Genomic DNA, 14,210 nt, shown 5'->3' on the forward strand with positions numbered 1-14,210 from the left:
GCACTAGGGTCTAATATCGCAAGCGGATGCCTTTTCGAGTACTCCTTTCTACCAAGTTACCCTCGAAGGACTCGTTGAGGCTAGTTGCCAAAAAGATAGGTGGTGCCCTCACTTTCACTCAAGTCAACTCCCTATGTAAAAGCGGATACATCGGCTCACCCTATGGTTGAGCCAGGTGAAAGAGTCCCACTCTGCACATTTCCCGACACTTTCATAGAGGCAGTTATGAGACAATTACAAATCTTTCACTCGGCCCTCGCATACTTGCTCACAGTATTTAATCACCTAATGGCCCTACGTTTTCTTCCTCACGACCTCTCGCCCTCCATGCTCCTGTGGGAAGAGTGAGGCCGCCTGTCAAGTATTGTGGCCGCCACACCACGAAATTGATAGTTTTGGGCTATAGCAGCTTCCAGTTGAACCCTTACTAACCGGAGACCTAGTATACACGCACTATGGACGGTTCTTTCGAGTTTGGCAAGGACGCGGTGACCGGTATGGATGTTGTTGACCTGCCATTCGAGGCCGCCATCTACTGGAGGTCACGTGAAGAAGAGATCCGTGCATGCCAAGCCGAGGTTCGCGAGTTGCTCCAAACCTCCCGTCGCGACCGCGGCAACGACAACTCCTCCCAGCATCGCGAACCCTCGCCCTGTTCCCTCGTCCCGCCGTGCTTTGTCTATCGCGGTGTTGATGACTGTTATCGCCCAAGCGACGATTATAACCACCATTCCCTCCTTGCGCGACCAGGCTCCGTCCCCGAACATCACGTAGTTTCTCATCCAGACTTTCCCGCAGGCTTCCCCGACTACAACCCTCATACAGCCAAACCTCCATTCACTAGGTACCGGCCACGTACGCAACCGCGACCAACCCCGATTATCCTCACCGATTTCTTAACCCGCGAAACTTGGGTCTACGATCCCATTAACGACGACACCGTAGACCAGGGTAGACACCCCCCGCCTCATTGTCGAGCCTCTCCCAAACCTAGCCTTTACCCTCCAAGCTTCCCCGTCAATACAGAGTACGAATCGATTAAGAGGGTTTGTTCGATTGAGAATTACGTCAACGAAGCTACCCAAGCTATGGCTGACCTGGACGTGGGCCCCAGTGGCAGGCGCGACCGTGGCAATCGCTCCCGCGGAAGCAACAATCACAACTTTAATAGACCTCCCAAGCGACCTCGTCCTGATGATTCCTACATGGATGACGGATACAATGAACGCGGACAGTCTCAACACGACCGCCGCCACCGTGGAACTGCCGTTAATGCTCGGCTTCAACGTATGCTCGTCAACATTGCTGGGTCGACGAAGCTCCCCCAGGATGAGGCCATGGACATTGCTCGTCAGTTCGGTGAGCACTTTGATGATGAAGCAGTGAAGACCGAGTTCTTCGACCACCTTGTTCAGCTGTAAGCTTCAACTACCCAATGCGACTTGCTATAACTATACTGATAATTGTAGTATCATCGAACAGCCCTTTAGGATCCCACACGTGGCTGCAGTTGCTTTCTATGCAAACGATGACAAGCCCGAGATCACCGCCGAAGCAATCAAACGGGTTGCGGGGCGCACCCAGGAAATGCTGAATGCGGGCCAATGGAAGGAATTTAAATTACTCCTCCGCTTCTTTGCCTGCATACAGTCACTGCTTGAAGGCGACGGTGTCTTCTTTCTCCTAGACCAGCTGTTCGACACGGTCGTCGACCTGCAGAGTGCAAACGAGAATGATGTAAGTAGACCATCCACTCTCTGTGGACTCCCTCGGTGCTAATACTTCCAAGGTCGTCGGACTCGAGCTGGTCAAGATTATCCTTCTGACAATTCCGTACGCACTCGTCTCCGGAGGAAGCAGTTTCTACGGAAAAGCTTCAGAGTTGCTGGAGAAGACGAGTATTGTTGCGACTAACAGGCTCCCTATGGAGACCCTAGTTGAGTTGTATGTTTCGGACAGCCCTGAGAAACCTATTCCGTACCACAGTGCCCTCGGCCTGCTACAGACACAGCTAGAGAAGGAAGCCGAGTCCGGCTGGAACTTCGCTTGCATCCCTCGATTCCCGAAGTACATCCCTAGAAAAATCGATGACGACCAGCCGATGCCGTCTGCCCCTCGCTTGCATGCTTTACCTACAATCAGGATCCCATCTCCAGTCAATCCCGGTCCAAAGCTCCTCTTTCCCGAGGCCTACTTCTCTCTCTACACGGACCATGAGCTTGAGACTGTCCCCAAAACTACAGATGTCGCATCTTCATTGTTGCGAGATGCGATCGTCGATACGATCAATCAGCTGGATGGCAATAGGGACGAGGCTGCGAGAATCCTGGTCCAGCTTTCAAATTATTGGGCACTGGACACGTTTGCCCCATCAGGTACCCCGCCGGACAAGCTTGAGGAGGTGGCTAAAGACCAGAAAATTCCTCCAGGATCCACGCTCTGGAAGTCCGAAGACATGATTATCGACGCAATATTCTCACAGTTGTTCAAATTGCCTGGTCCAGAGCACAAATTGGTGTACTATCACACTTTGATTACGCAGAGCTGCAAGTTTGCTCCAGCTGCAATTGCCCCGTCTCTTGGAAGGGCTATTCGATTCATCTACAAGAGTATCGACGTGATGGACCTCGAACTTGTCAATCGATTCTGCGACTGGTTCTCACATCATCTGAGCAATTTCGAGTTTAGATGGAGATGGGCAGAATGGCAAGTAAACAACTTTATTCGTCCGCGAACAAGCTAACCTGTATTAGGATTGAGGATCTAGATCGTTCCAACTTGCATCCAAAGAAGGCATTTATCATTGCCGCGCTCGACAAGGAGATTCGCCTCTCTTTCGCGAAGCGTATACGCTCCACGGTTCCCGTAGAGTACCATTCTTTGATTCCAGAGGCAATGGACGAGGACAGGAGCCCAGATTTCAAATATGATAATCCTCGTGAGTAGCTAATTGGCATACTCACTTCTCACGTGTAGCTAACATCTTGCACAGTAACGCCGTTCGCTCAAGAAGCTCAGACGCTATTGACTCTAATTAAAAAGAGGGTCCCGGAGAAGGTGGCGGAGAGAGATATGCAACTGAAAGAGACCATCAACAAGGATATCCAAGAGACTATCGACAAGATCCATGAGCAAGCAATTGGGCTCGACTTTAAGGATGTCCTTGTGCCATCCACAGATGTCTTCGTTACCGCAATCTGTCGTCTGGGGTCGAAATCGCTGTCCCACGTCCTGTCCTGCATCGAGCGAGGCAAAGAACGTCTTCTAAATATTGCGAATACCTCTCCGGCGGCTCGCCGCCAAATTGTGGCCAGCGTAGTAGAGTATTGGAAGGACCAGCCGGGCATTGCGATCAATATCGTTGACAAACTTCTCAACTACCAGATTCTTGCCCCATCGACGGTCATTGAATGGGCGCTTGGCGACTATCTGGGCGCCGGAGAGGCTTTGACGGAAGGCTGGGTCTTCGAGATGGTGGCGAACACGGTGGCCAAAGTCTCGGGTCGGATCCATCAGATCGTGACAGCCAGGCTCCAGAAGGGACTCCCAGCGGAGCAGATCCAGTTAGTGGAGGCCACTCTCACCAAAGACCGTGAATCGTCCCGCGCCCTGTTCAAGCTCATCGAGGATTCGGTGTCAGCGGTTGCTCAAGGCTCTGCGAACCACCTCATCGAGAAAGAAACTAACGGCGAGCTGTCGGCGGAAGACGGCCAACTTATTCGCGACTGGGCTAAGCGATGGCAGACGGTGTTCATCCGCAAGTCGCAGGTCGAAGAGTCGGTCGTCGGCGAGGAAGCAGTCGATGCCAAGATTAGGCTTCTAGCTGCCGAGCCAGAGCCAGAGCCAGAGCCAGAGTCCACGAGCATGCATGAAGGCAACGGCTTCGCGGAGCACAAAGTCAACGGCGAGGAGGAGATGGTCTGAACTTTCACTTCCTGCAGCAGATGACAAGATATATTGTAAGATTCGTGGAGCTAAAATATTGGGGGGAGGGGGGGCGGTTCAGAAGTAAAGCATTCGAGGTACTGCGTTCAAACCTCCCACACATTTTGGAGACACTCGACGGCAATATTGGGGGTGATTTGCTGGAGTCATTCAGGGAAGGCGGCATTGGTCGGAGTTTTTCGCGCGGAAACGAACGGGCATGCAGCATGTCGGACAGCAAAAGGAATTTCCTTGACCGTGGATCCTCATGTATAGTACAATGAATGCAAACCTCAGAGCTGCGTAGCTGACTAAAGCTATGATGTCAAATACCATGGGTGCTTTTGTCGCGTTGACAAGCTTAGAAGCGAAGCTATTTCGGCTCGCGGCTGACGGGCTCCAGGGTTGCTGGCAGCTGCACAGTGATGGACAGTGCGGCGGGAGGTAGATCGCTTCCGTCATGTGAAGGACCCGGAGCCCTGGAGAATCCTAGGAGGCAAGATTACTTGTCGTCGCAACGCAGGCCGACGACTACAACACGCCTCACGGCGTCATCACGATGGTGCAGATTCTACGACTTTATATGTCTATCTAGCAACATCTGTATTCGAGCAGATCAGCCCGCACTTTTGCACGATTTTCCCTCTCCGCGTCCGTTGCGGTGTCTTTGCATAAACAGCTGCGTACTACCACCGCCCGAACCTCAGCAGACCATGATTCTGCCTCCATACTCTGTTGCTGCTGGCCCAGCGACCACCACACTTAATTATGACCTCTCCATCTCCACGCCTACGCCCACGCCCTCTGTCCCCGGGATGGGCAATGAGAACTGGAGCTCCCTCATTGGCATCACTACCGCCATCATCGGCAACGTGATGATTTCCTTCGCCCTGAATATGCAGCGATACGCACACATACGATTAGAGAGGGAATGGCAAGAGAAAGAAAGACAGAGGAAGAGGAGGAGTACGTCATATCGGTCGAGCCAGGCGAAGACTGCAGAGGAGCGGGCTAAGGCGAATCTGGCGAGGAAATACCATCCCCCGCGGCATTCAGAGTCACTGCATGGAGGATTTGTTGCGACCGAGGTCGACCCTCTAATCCAGTCGGTCGCGCTCACACATGGCAGCACGCGCTCGCGATCGCGACCAACCTTGGCTTCAACAGATTCAACGTCCGGCGACGGCGACGGCTCTGAGGAAGCAGCATACAAGCAGAAGTCATACCTTAGGTCGCCCTACTGGTGGGCAGGTATCATACTCATGACGACTGGAGAGGCCGGGAATTTTCTTGCCTACGGATTTGCCCCGGCCTCCATCGTTTCCCCTCTTGGTGTCGTTGCCTTGGTCTCGAATTGTATAATCGCCCCCTTCATGCTCAAAGAGCCATTCAGGAAACGCGATGCTCTTGGTGTACTGGTTGCCGTTGGAGGGGCGGTGACTGTTGTCGCCTCTGCAAGCGACAACAATCCGAAGCTGGGTCCGGGTGAGATTTGGGATTTGATTACCACGTGGGAATTTGAGACATATCTTGGCATCACGATAGCCATTATAATTGCTTTAAGCGTTGCTAGTAACAGATTTGGAGGCAAAAGCATTCTGATTGATCTCGGCTTGGTGGGGTTATTTGGTAGGTTGAAATCTAACCTAACCTCTAAGATTTTTTCTCGACTTCGTACTGACGCGACTGCATAGGCGGCTACACGGCACTCTCCACAAAAGGTGTTGCGTCAATGCTCTCCTACACCCTTTGGCGCGCAATCACCTTCCCTGTCACCTACCTGTTAGTCGCTATTCTGGTCTTCACGGCGATCATGCAGATCAAGTACGTCAATCGGGCACTCCAGCGATTTGACGCTACGCAGGTCATTCCGGTGCAATTTGTCCTCTTCACACTCTGCGTCATTCTGGGGTCAGCGATTTTGTATCGCGACTTTGAACGCACGCCAAGTGGAGATGCAGGCAAGTTCGTGGGAGGGTGTGCGCTGACGTTTTTGGGAGTGTGGTTAATCACCAGTGGAAGACCGCGCAATGGGGGTGAGGAAGAGGAGGACCGGGAGCCAGAACCCGAGGATGCCATCAATCTTGTCGATGGTGAGCGGTATCAAGACGAGGTAGATGGAGCTAGCAACGACGACCCCGGAGCGGGTTCACATCGTTCATCAACTATCCGCCCAGCTTCACCTCCCATTGACATCAACCCAAGGTTCTTCACACACGATGGCTCGCAGCCGTCAACGCCCACAACTGCCATCACTCCGCAAAACTCGGTCCCACAAACACCATCAACACCGTTAGACTCGGTCCCAGAAGTCCCATCATCACTAACTACGAATCCTTGGGAGCATGAAGGATCTCAATCGCAACCACCTTCAACTCGACTCCCACCAGCCTCCCTTAGTCGACACACACCTCACTCTACCCCTCTCCTTCCATCTGAAGCCACTACAGCATCAACCTCCAACCCCGAACTCGCCACACACCCTCCCATCCCCAACACTCCCACAAGAGGTATATCTGACAATGCGCTCCCGGTCACACCAAGCACACACCCTAGCCCCCTTCCGCACCGCCTTCGGAGAACCGGAACCGCAGAACGCCTAGGATCACGGAATTCCATCCCTGGTCCGCTCCTCGCGAGTCCCCTCAGCACATCTCTAAGCGCCATGGTCGCAGACCTCAAACGAGGCGGCAGTCTGCGCGGCCCATCAGGTGGTCACAGAAGCGAAAATAGCGGCGATCCACATCCCACACGACGGAGAGAGAGCGTACTAGGAATTGGAGCGAGTGAGCATGAGAGGGATACGGACGGTGAAGAGAGATTCGGAGAGCTGCTCGATAGGAGGAGAACGGTTAATGATGATGTTGGAGCGGGACCGGAAGAGAGATGGAGTAGGGGGAGGAGTTTGAGTGGGACGCTAGGAGAGCTTTGGAGGGGAATTAGAGGCGGGCATGGGGATGAGTATGGGGACGGTGAGAGTGAGGGTGGTGGAGGGTTTGGGGAGGAGGGGGGGTGAAAGGGGGCAGAGGCGATGACAGTGGTACAGAGGAAAGGGATTAAGGGATTGGAGTAATTCGCTTCTTGTGTATGCTTTTTCGATTGGATATGGGGAGAATGACAGAAAGAGGGATGGTGGAATGGTTTGGTGTACTCACGCATACCCAGGAGTACCTTTTTATATGTGATGTTGTTTCGGTGCTGGAAAGCGGCCTGTAGCTATTTGTACCTAGGGACGCGGATTCTGGATCTCAGCCTGGTTGACTAGATTGGTTGGTGGCACTCCTATAACCGACGTACGACCTGCCACCTGCCTAGTTACTTACAATATTGATCTAATACTCACCAAGAAATACCAAGGAAACTGGACTCGTGAATATAAACAGCTTCAGCGCTTTCATAACCTTTCTAGGCAGAAGAAAACAAATAAAGTACTGAACCAAAGCTTAGCCACACGTTTTCGCAACACTAAAATCACCGAGTTCCACCTCAACACAACTAATCAATATAATTCTTACTACACGAAATGCCCCACCCTTTTGCAGAGATCTTAGCAAACGAGGATTAGAAAAAGGGCTTGCACCTTATATCTAATACGCAATCCTTGCTTGCGTAGAAAATAGGGTAAAAAACCGCGATTGCTAAGAATTGTAATGTTAGCCGCAACGCCATGTATACTACAATAAAGAGATTAACTGTAGTCTCTCAGCCCTATACAGAAGCTCTAGAGAAGTTCCTAAAACAAGCAGAACGGCAATTTCTCAATATTGTCCGACAATATCTTCGCATTGGGTATGGGATTGAAGGAATACAGGGGCATTGTTTTCTAGATAGACAACACCCTTAATCTACACCTTCTACGTAATATACGGTTAGTTGGCTACATGGAAGACTTAGGTAATTGGCTTGCTTCAATTACTCGATTTTATCCCCATTAAATATCTCTCGTGGATCTTAAAGCAGAAGACTGTTAAGGTTTACCTAGAGCTTAGTGACTGGAGATTTAGAGCAGTCAACAAAGAAAGATTCATTAATTGTACTTGGCAAGCTTGGAGGGAGACTCACCAAGCTACGATTAACATTGTTAAACCCGTACTGAGGGGAATTCGGGCAGTCATCAAGGCCGGGGGCTAGAGACGAAGGTATTGAAGAAAAACCAAGTATTGGGACCTTATATAACCCTGCTGGATGCTAGTTTGTATATTAGGAAACTTATTTTTAGTGTTGGGAAAGAAGCATGGCACAGCTTTTGTTAAGGTACTGTAGCAATAGGTCTGTTCTTCAGTGGCAGAATTAGGATATAAGGGAGAATCTAAACAGCTAACATCATCAAACTGTGGGTATAGTAGCTAGGATTATGTGTCTCTGTAATTTGCCACACAATTTGTCATGCTTCTAGCCGCATAGATCCTTTCCTATCGGCCGTTCTTTTGGCCAGAGCATTTAGGCTCTTACTTAGATACTTCCACTATCAGCGTGTAAGTGGCAGTGCGGGTGTTTCACTCTCCTGCCCAGAGTTATTTGTAGCAACTCCGCGACATCACTGCATGCTCTGGACTTTGTTGCTTGGTTTCGGTGTTGACTGCATTCCCTTAACGACTTGCTCCTCGTCTTGGATAGAGGTTGGCGTCTTGGTTGTAAAAGTTGGTGAGATTTACATTTGCAATGAGTGACCAAGTGCATATGCGGAGGTTACTGACCACTCGAGAGGCCGGGGTTAGGCGGGGCATGTTAGAGTAGATTAATAGCTGCGTAGGTAAGAGTTTGTTAAATGTGCAAGAACTGAAAATAATGTTATATAGCAAGGCCATTCCTACCTCTTGCAGAATTTTCAATTGTATGGGATTTGTGTCCATTCTGCAAAGATGTTTTGTTTTTCGTACGCCGAAGAGTCTCTGTGTAGTCTCGCTAGATTTCTAGACGTAGGTAGATAGGATGCAAGATGGATGGGAGCATTTGCTGAGCGGTCATAGTCGAAGAGTATATCTGGAAGGTCGATCCTGTCCCTAGAGACAGAATTTATACGAAAGCGGAGTTAGGAACGGAGGGGAATATGGTCGGGATGACCAATTGCTAAAACCAAGGTACATCATACAGAAGTCGCATTGTTGGACCCCTTAATCGAATCAGTGGGAGAAGGAAGTTTTGGTGGGTGAAAGCCTTCTCGGCATAACTTGCGAGGACATGTGAAGGAGGTCCGTAGTAACTCGGTGCAGTCGAGAAACCTGTGATTACGCTAAAATCATTTCTACCATGGATATTGGCCTTCATTCAGGCCCGGCGTATGGCCGCGGACGATGGCGGATGGGTTTGAAGTACCTGGTATTCCTAGTTTAAGAAAGACCGCTGAATGAACTTAAACCTCTGGAGGTATGGTTATGATCGAGGCGTAGGATGAAAGTCCTTTTGTTCCTAACGGTTGCCTGTCCTAAAAAAGCATATGTGATTTGTGAAATGTCCAATGCATCACCAGGTCTCGTGGAAGAGCCTGTAGATTTGTGATGGGAATATGAAGGATCTCTCGGATGCATTCTGCTCCATGAGCCTGTGTTATGTAATATCATAAGCTCACTTATGCAACGAGCGGCCTTCGAGTATTGAGATTTCTCTATTGTTGTATTGAAAGTAATCTAACCGGGTTTATAGCCCCGCACTCTCTTTGAGTGGGAAGGGGCATGCTTGGAATGCCGCTATCCACTTCTGGGGCTTCCTCAACGAGACGTTCAAGGTGGTGATGCTGAGGCTACCCTGTCGAGGCATAGTCGTGGGATATTATAAAGAAGTACGAAGGCACTGAGTCTGTTTTCAGTTATAGAGATAAGAAAATGGAACACATTGGCGGTGTTGGGTGGATGACAATAAACAACATGGCGATTGAACCGGAGGGGTTGAAGAGATGCAACCATCCAGTTGTGCACATGGATATACCCGACTCCAAGTCGAAGTTGCATCGAGGCGGCCGTGTACGAGCAACTGAAGTCGAATATCGTAGTCGCAAAAGCAAATTCACGCAGCCATGCCTTCCGCATTCGACTCCTTGCAGGCTTGGCATCGAGGGAACCCCTTCTCCAGTGACAAGGGTTGAGACTTTGGAGAATATCTATGATGATCTGCGCCACTAAACTTGGGGGCGTGCATTGGAGATCGAACCCGACCGATCGTTGAGTAGATGCACGTACTTTATGCGTCTCGTATCTAGCTCTGATAATTTTTGTCCAGAAGATGGAAGGTTAAGTGAAGCAACGTAGTCGGTGTGTAGACCCAGTGACATTTGTTTTGGAAATAAGTAGTCGGTGAGGATATGATGCAATGAGTAAAATAGACTGATTCGGGGGAAATACTGGCAAGGGTAGAATAGAATATGAGAGTCGGCAGTGTGCAACGATGAAGGAGAAATAGACAAACATCAGAAGCTTAAGTGCAGAGAGGATCCATATGTTAGCGAACTTCATTCAAGTCATATTTGTATGTGCTTAAAGGCAGAGCATCAAACAAACGCCGCTAGTGAAGAGAGCGCAGCTGCGACCAGTTCGACTCCTGAACCTTGTTGAGGCGCAATATCGCAGCGTGTATCAACTGACCTAGAACTACTGATAACTATTCGCATTCGAGTCCGGTGGAATATTCAGTGAGTCCTTAGCACGCTTACGAAAGGATTATGATAAGCCTGGAGGCTATAGGTGAACAATGAAACTGTTGAAACCTCCTGTAAACTTGTGATATGGGCCTTCATAGTATTGACTCGTGGGTAAAGCAGCGAGTATGTTTGAGAAGCTTTAAAATATTTCAGACCAAATGTGCTAATGCTGAATTTCTTGGTGCTTGGATGTGGACAATCGTGGAGAAGTCATTTGTTCCATTTCTGGAGATTGACCTCCCTTAGCGTCGAAATGATGGCAAGAAACGTTGGCTACTTTCGGTCATGCAGAAACGACTAGAACAGTCTCTACTGCAGCAGAGCTAGGTGTTCGACCCTTACTCAATTTGCGTTGTTTGTCTGGTTGTTGTCAGAAGATTGTTGTGGTTCAGCCATATTTAGTAGATAGAGTTGGCAACGAAGACGAATACTTGAAGCTGAATGTGTCCGAACTGTGGGTATCTTCAAAAGGGCAAAACATGTGGGCATCGACGGACTAATTCTGATCATTAGTATAGATTTGTCAAAAACCTAGAGTCTGTGAGAGAAGACTATCGCCATGAATATTTATTCCCGGGGTGACGAAGAATCTATCTTTCCGACCGCAAATGCTGCCATCTGGAAAGTATCGAGGAGGACTTTCCCTCAAAAGCCAGCACTTGATCCAAGCCCCTATAGTGTTGTACAAGTCGTCGTGATTGTATTGGCGCCGCTGTTGGTGACGGAGGAGAAACGAATAATTCGTGATCCGTTCAAAGTCGGGTTCAGCAGGCGGTTCTATGTTTAGCGCAGAGAGAAGCGCTAAATATGGTCTTAGCGTTTTGGAGCCTCTCTTTGGCCAGGGTATTCTTGATTGAAATGGCCATTATTCGGAGACAGGCTGTATTTCCTAGTCTCTCTAACCGCTCATCATCTTTAACCTGTGAAATGTGGTTTTTTGTTAGGGAAGAGGGGCGTAGGTATCATTGGAGAAATCCCTAGCTGAGGCCAGTTGTGTTGTTAGAGGATTCAGAGGAAGTACTGGACAATATGGTAGAGGTGGCCAGGCCGTGCGGCGAAGGTCTTGTTGATAATTAACATCCAACGGAAACTAGGTTAAGGTGCCGGCTTGACGAAAGCCGAGGTGCTCGTGTGAAGGCCCGATGAAACCATTTTGTTGAGTCGAATACACATCAGTGATGTCTGTGACCTGGCTAGTCGACAGGGCGGCCCCGCTGAACAACTGTAGGACCTCGGCGTTGTCGTAAGTCGCAGTCAAGTTGTAGCGTATTCTATATATACATGTGGCCACGGGGAGACCGTTAAAATACCGGGGAGGTGGTGATAGAGTGCAATATATCACTAAGAATGTGAGAAAACTTTTTCGGCTTCCTTATTCACTCTAGCTTTGGAATTTGCACCAATGAGAGAGGGGTCAATTGAATGCAGGTAGAAGCAATCATCAAAGCTTGCGTTGCGTACAATGGTTGCCGAGGGAAATTAGTGGCCTTGCTGGGAGCTCCTGGGTACCGGGGCGTTGAATGGTTCGAGCAGCAGAAACGTTCAACGTGAGAACATCGTCGCTTCCCCAGGTCCGCACAGCACCACCAGGCTGCGAAACGTATTCCAAAATGTATTCTCTTAAGCATCAAAGACGATCCCCACACTATTCGAGATCTAAATATGTCCTCGCGTGGACTGCCAGGTTACAAGTCAGTTTTAACGTTTCAACGGCAAGCTAAAGCCAAGAGGAGCAGTAGCAGTGAGTCCGAGTCTGTGGTTCCGCCTCAGCCTCGCGCAGGGCGGAGAATTTAGGAGGGGAAGCATATCTAGACGTTCAAGAAGCGCTCTGCAACATGCAGAGATTGCAACAATTGGGAATGATGACCCGCCGGTGGTGAAACCCGTAATGTACGTCAGCTGCAGCGATAGCGGTGAAAGGAGGGACGGCTGATGAAGCGGATGCTGTGTTGAGAGGGGAAAATGGCTGACCTTTCTAACTCGAGCGAACTAGTACCGGATGGGTGTCGCATGAAGGAAGAGGAGACGAGGGCGGATTTGGCTTGACATGGACGACTGAATCGTGGAGCGTGCCGGTCGATCAAAATTCGCAAGCCATGGTGTAATAAAAATAGAGGCTTCTGGGTCCTGCTTCAGACAGACGAGGACATTACAACAGGATCGCCATCGGCGAGGTGGTCGACGTTCCTGATCTGATGCTTCTAGCTCGACTGCAGTGATAAGGTGGCCGGCAGGTTGGCCGCTAGCTCAGGGTTGCGATTCGCAGAAGGGGTGCTGGGCGATGGGGTATCTCAGAGCGATCTGTCCCTGTGCAATCGTGACCAGCAAGGATTTCAGCACGAGCGCCGTTCCGTGCAGAAACTTGATGCAGACCAGACATCGGCCCACAGGGAAAGCTGCTGCAGCTTGCCTGCTCGATATCACTTAGATGCAGCATCATGATTCGCGGCTCGTCACCGTGAGGAATCAGCGTTGAGCCATGCAAGCAGTCGTCTGCTACTGTTGCTGCGTGAGGGCGCCGTGGAATTCTCCGTAGAACGCCAGCACGTCCTCGACTGGCCTGCTGCGGCCTCGTCACGACGCCACGGCTGCGGACAACTGTTTGGAAGAGGCCTCTTACGAGGGCGAGCAGTGCGCTGGAGGTGCCCTGCGGCGGTCGCTGGCAGCGACTCCTGAGCAGGCCGTCCAGTGCAGCGGGTCCCCCCGTCTTCTAGAAGAACAGAAGGCAATTCCACAAGCAGTGCTCAGGTGCTCGCGCGCGGGGGTCAGTGGGAGGTTCGCGGGGGCGGAAGGGAGCTGTCTCGCGCTCTGTCTCGCTGGCGGTGGTGGGAGTCTTGTCTGTGATGGGACGTGCGTCTGAAGCCTGCGGCACCTGGACCGCTCATGCCTCTCTGCGACCACAGCATGGATTCCCTGGCGCTGCTCCCCCAGGCTCCGCAGGCCGTTGTGCTTGTGCGTCCTGCTGGCGAGGACGATGCGTGGTTTGCTCGTCCCAAAGCAGGCTGCTGCAGTTGCCGGGCGGCCATTGCACCCTCACGGCTCGCTGGTGGTCTTCTGAGGAACTCCCCCTTCCCCGCCGGCCCCTGGCGTCCGCTCGCTCACTGGGAGGGAGAGCGTCGTGAATGGGCGGCCGGAGGGGAGCAGAATTCACGGGTCTGGGAGGACTCGTCGGAAGCCGGCCAGGGAGGACTGGGCGAGGCTTGAAACATAGCGCGTCCTCCCGACTCCGCGATCCTATCGCCTCGAGCACGACGACGGTCGCCAGCTAGCTCCAGAACGGATGTCTGTGAGTCCTCTGCCGTCCGGCTGGCCATGTTTGACGTCTGCCCCCATCCCTGTCGCGGCGCGCTGCAACCTGTCCTGCACCTGGTCTTGGCCCGCCTGTCTCTTGTCTGCTTCTCCGCACTCTTCCTCTCAAACATCCGACCTCGGGCCTGGTCTGCTGCAGAGCTGGACCTTCTGCCACGGAAAAGCCACACTGCCCGAGCTGTCCTTGTGATGCTCGCACCCGCCCCGAGCGTCCGCCGCTCAGCAGACGCTCACTCCAGCGCGGGCGGCCCGGCCTCCTCACTTGTTAAATTCTCTGCTCCCGCCGCCGACCAGGAACGTGATGCTCTGTGCTGACGCTGGGTCCTCGACATGGGGGGGCCCC

General features: G+C 51.3%; 4 protein-coding genes across 4 annotated transcripts; 3 read left to right on the plus strand and 1 right to left on the minus strand.

Moving 5' to 3' along the window:
* Positions 1-624: 624 nt before the first annotated feature.
* On the plus strand, positions 625-3,924 carry BDR25DRAFT_332386 (uncharacterized protein; the record flags this gene model as incomplete). Its single annotated transcript, XM_033692744.1, has 6 exons — positions 625-1,417; positions 1,470-1,737; positions 1,790-2,706; positions 2,754-2,938; positions 2,993-3,057; positions 3,100-3,924. The coding sequence occupies exons 1-6, from the start codon at positions 1,089-1,091 to the stop codon at positions 3,922-3,924; spliced, it is 2,589 nt and encodes an 862-aa protein (XP_033551112.1). The 5' UTR covers positions 625-1,088.
* Positions 3,925-4,455: 531 nt separating this feature from the next.
* BDR25DRAFT_332387 (DUF803-domain-containing protein) lies at positions 4,456-6,940 on the plus strand (the record flags this gene model as incomplete). The annotated part of the gene is made up of 2 exons (XM_033692745.1): positions 4,456-5,553; positions 5,619-6,940. Exons 1-2 carry the CDS (start codon positions 4,638-4,640, stop codon positions 6,938-6,940), a joined length of 2,238 nt encoding a protein of 745 aa, XP_033551113.1. The 5' UTR covers positions 4,456-4,637.
* A 1,812-nt stretch (positions 6,941-8,752) lies between these two features.
* On the minus strand, positions 8,753-11,047 carry BDR25DRAFT_351831 (uncharacterized protein; the record flags this gene model as incomplete). Its single annotated transcript, XM_033694923.1, has 15 exons — positions 8,753-8,927; positions 9,002-9,127; positions 9,174-9,240; positions 9,266-9,441; positions 9,494-9,551; positions 9,576-9,669; positions 9,708-10,044; positions 10,077-10,261; positions 10,305-10,334; positions 10,369-10,393; positions 10,448-10,518; positions 10,571-10,727; positions 10,756-10,834; positions 10,895-10,918; positions 10,978-11,047. The coding sequence occupies 15 exons, from the start codon at positions 11,045-11,047 to the stop codon at positions 8,753-8,755; spliced, it is 1,674 nt and encodes a 557-aa protein (XP_033551114.1).
* Positions 11,048-11,117: 70 nt separating this feature from the next.
* Positions 11,118-12,986, plus strand: BDR25DRAFT_351832 (uncharacterized protein; the record flags this gene model as incomplete). The annotated part of the gene is made up of 15 exons (XM_033694924.1): positions 11,118-11,315; positions 11,351-11,480; positions 11,540-11,618; positions 11,653-11,687; positions 11,720-11,754; positions 11,787-11,824; positions 11,856-11,907; positions 11,987-12,105; positions 12,130-12,303; positions 12,329-12,443; positions 12,479-12,504; positions 12,552-12,657; positions 12,695-12,732; positions 12,764-12,829; positions 12,884-12,986. 15 exons carry the CDS (start codon positions 11,118-11,120, stop codon positions 12,984-12,986), a joined length of 1,314 nt encoding a protein of 437 aa, XP_033551115.1.
* Positions 12,987-14,210: the final 1,224 nt, after the last annotated feature.

This window comes from Lindgomyces ingoldianus, assembly GCF_010093535.1.
Source record: "Lindgomyces ingoldianus strain ATCC 200398 unplaced genomic scaffold BDR25scaffold_7, whole genome shotgun sequence".
Taxonomy (NCBI): Eukaryota; Fungi; Ascomycota; class Dothideomycetes; order Pleosporales; family Lindgomycetaceae; genus Lindgomyces; species Lindgomyces ingoldianus.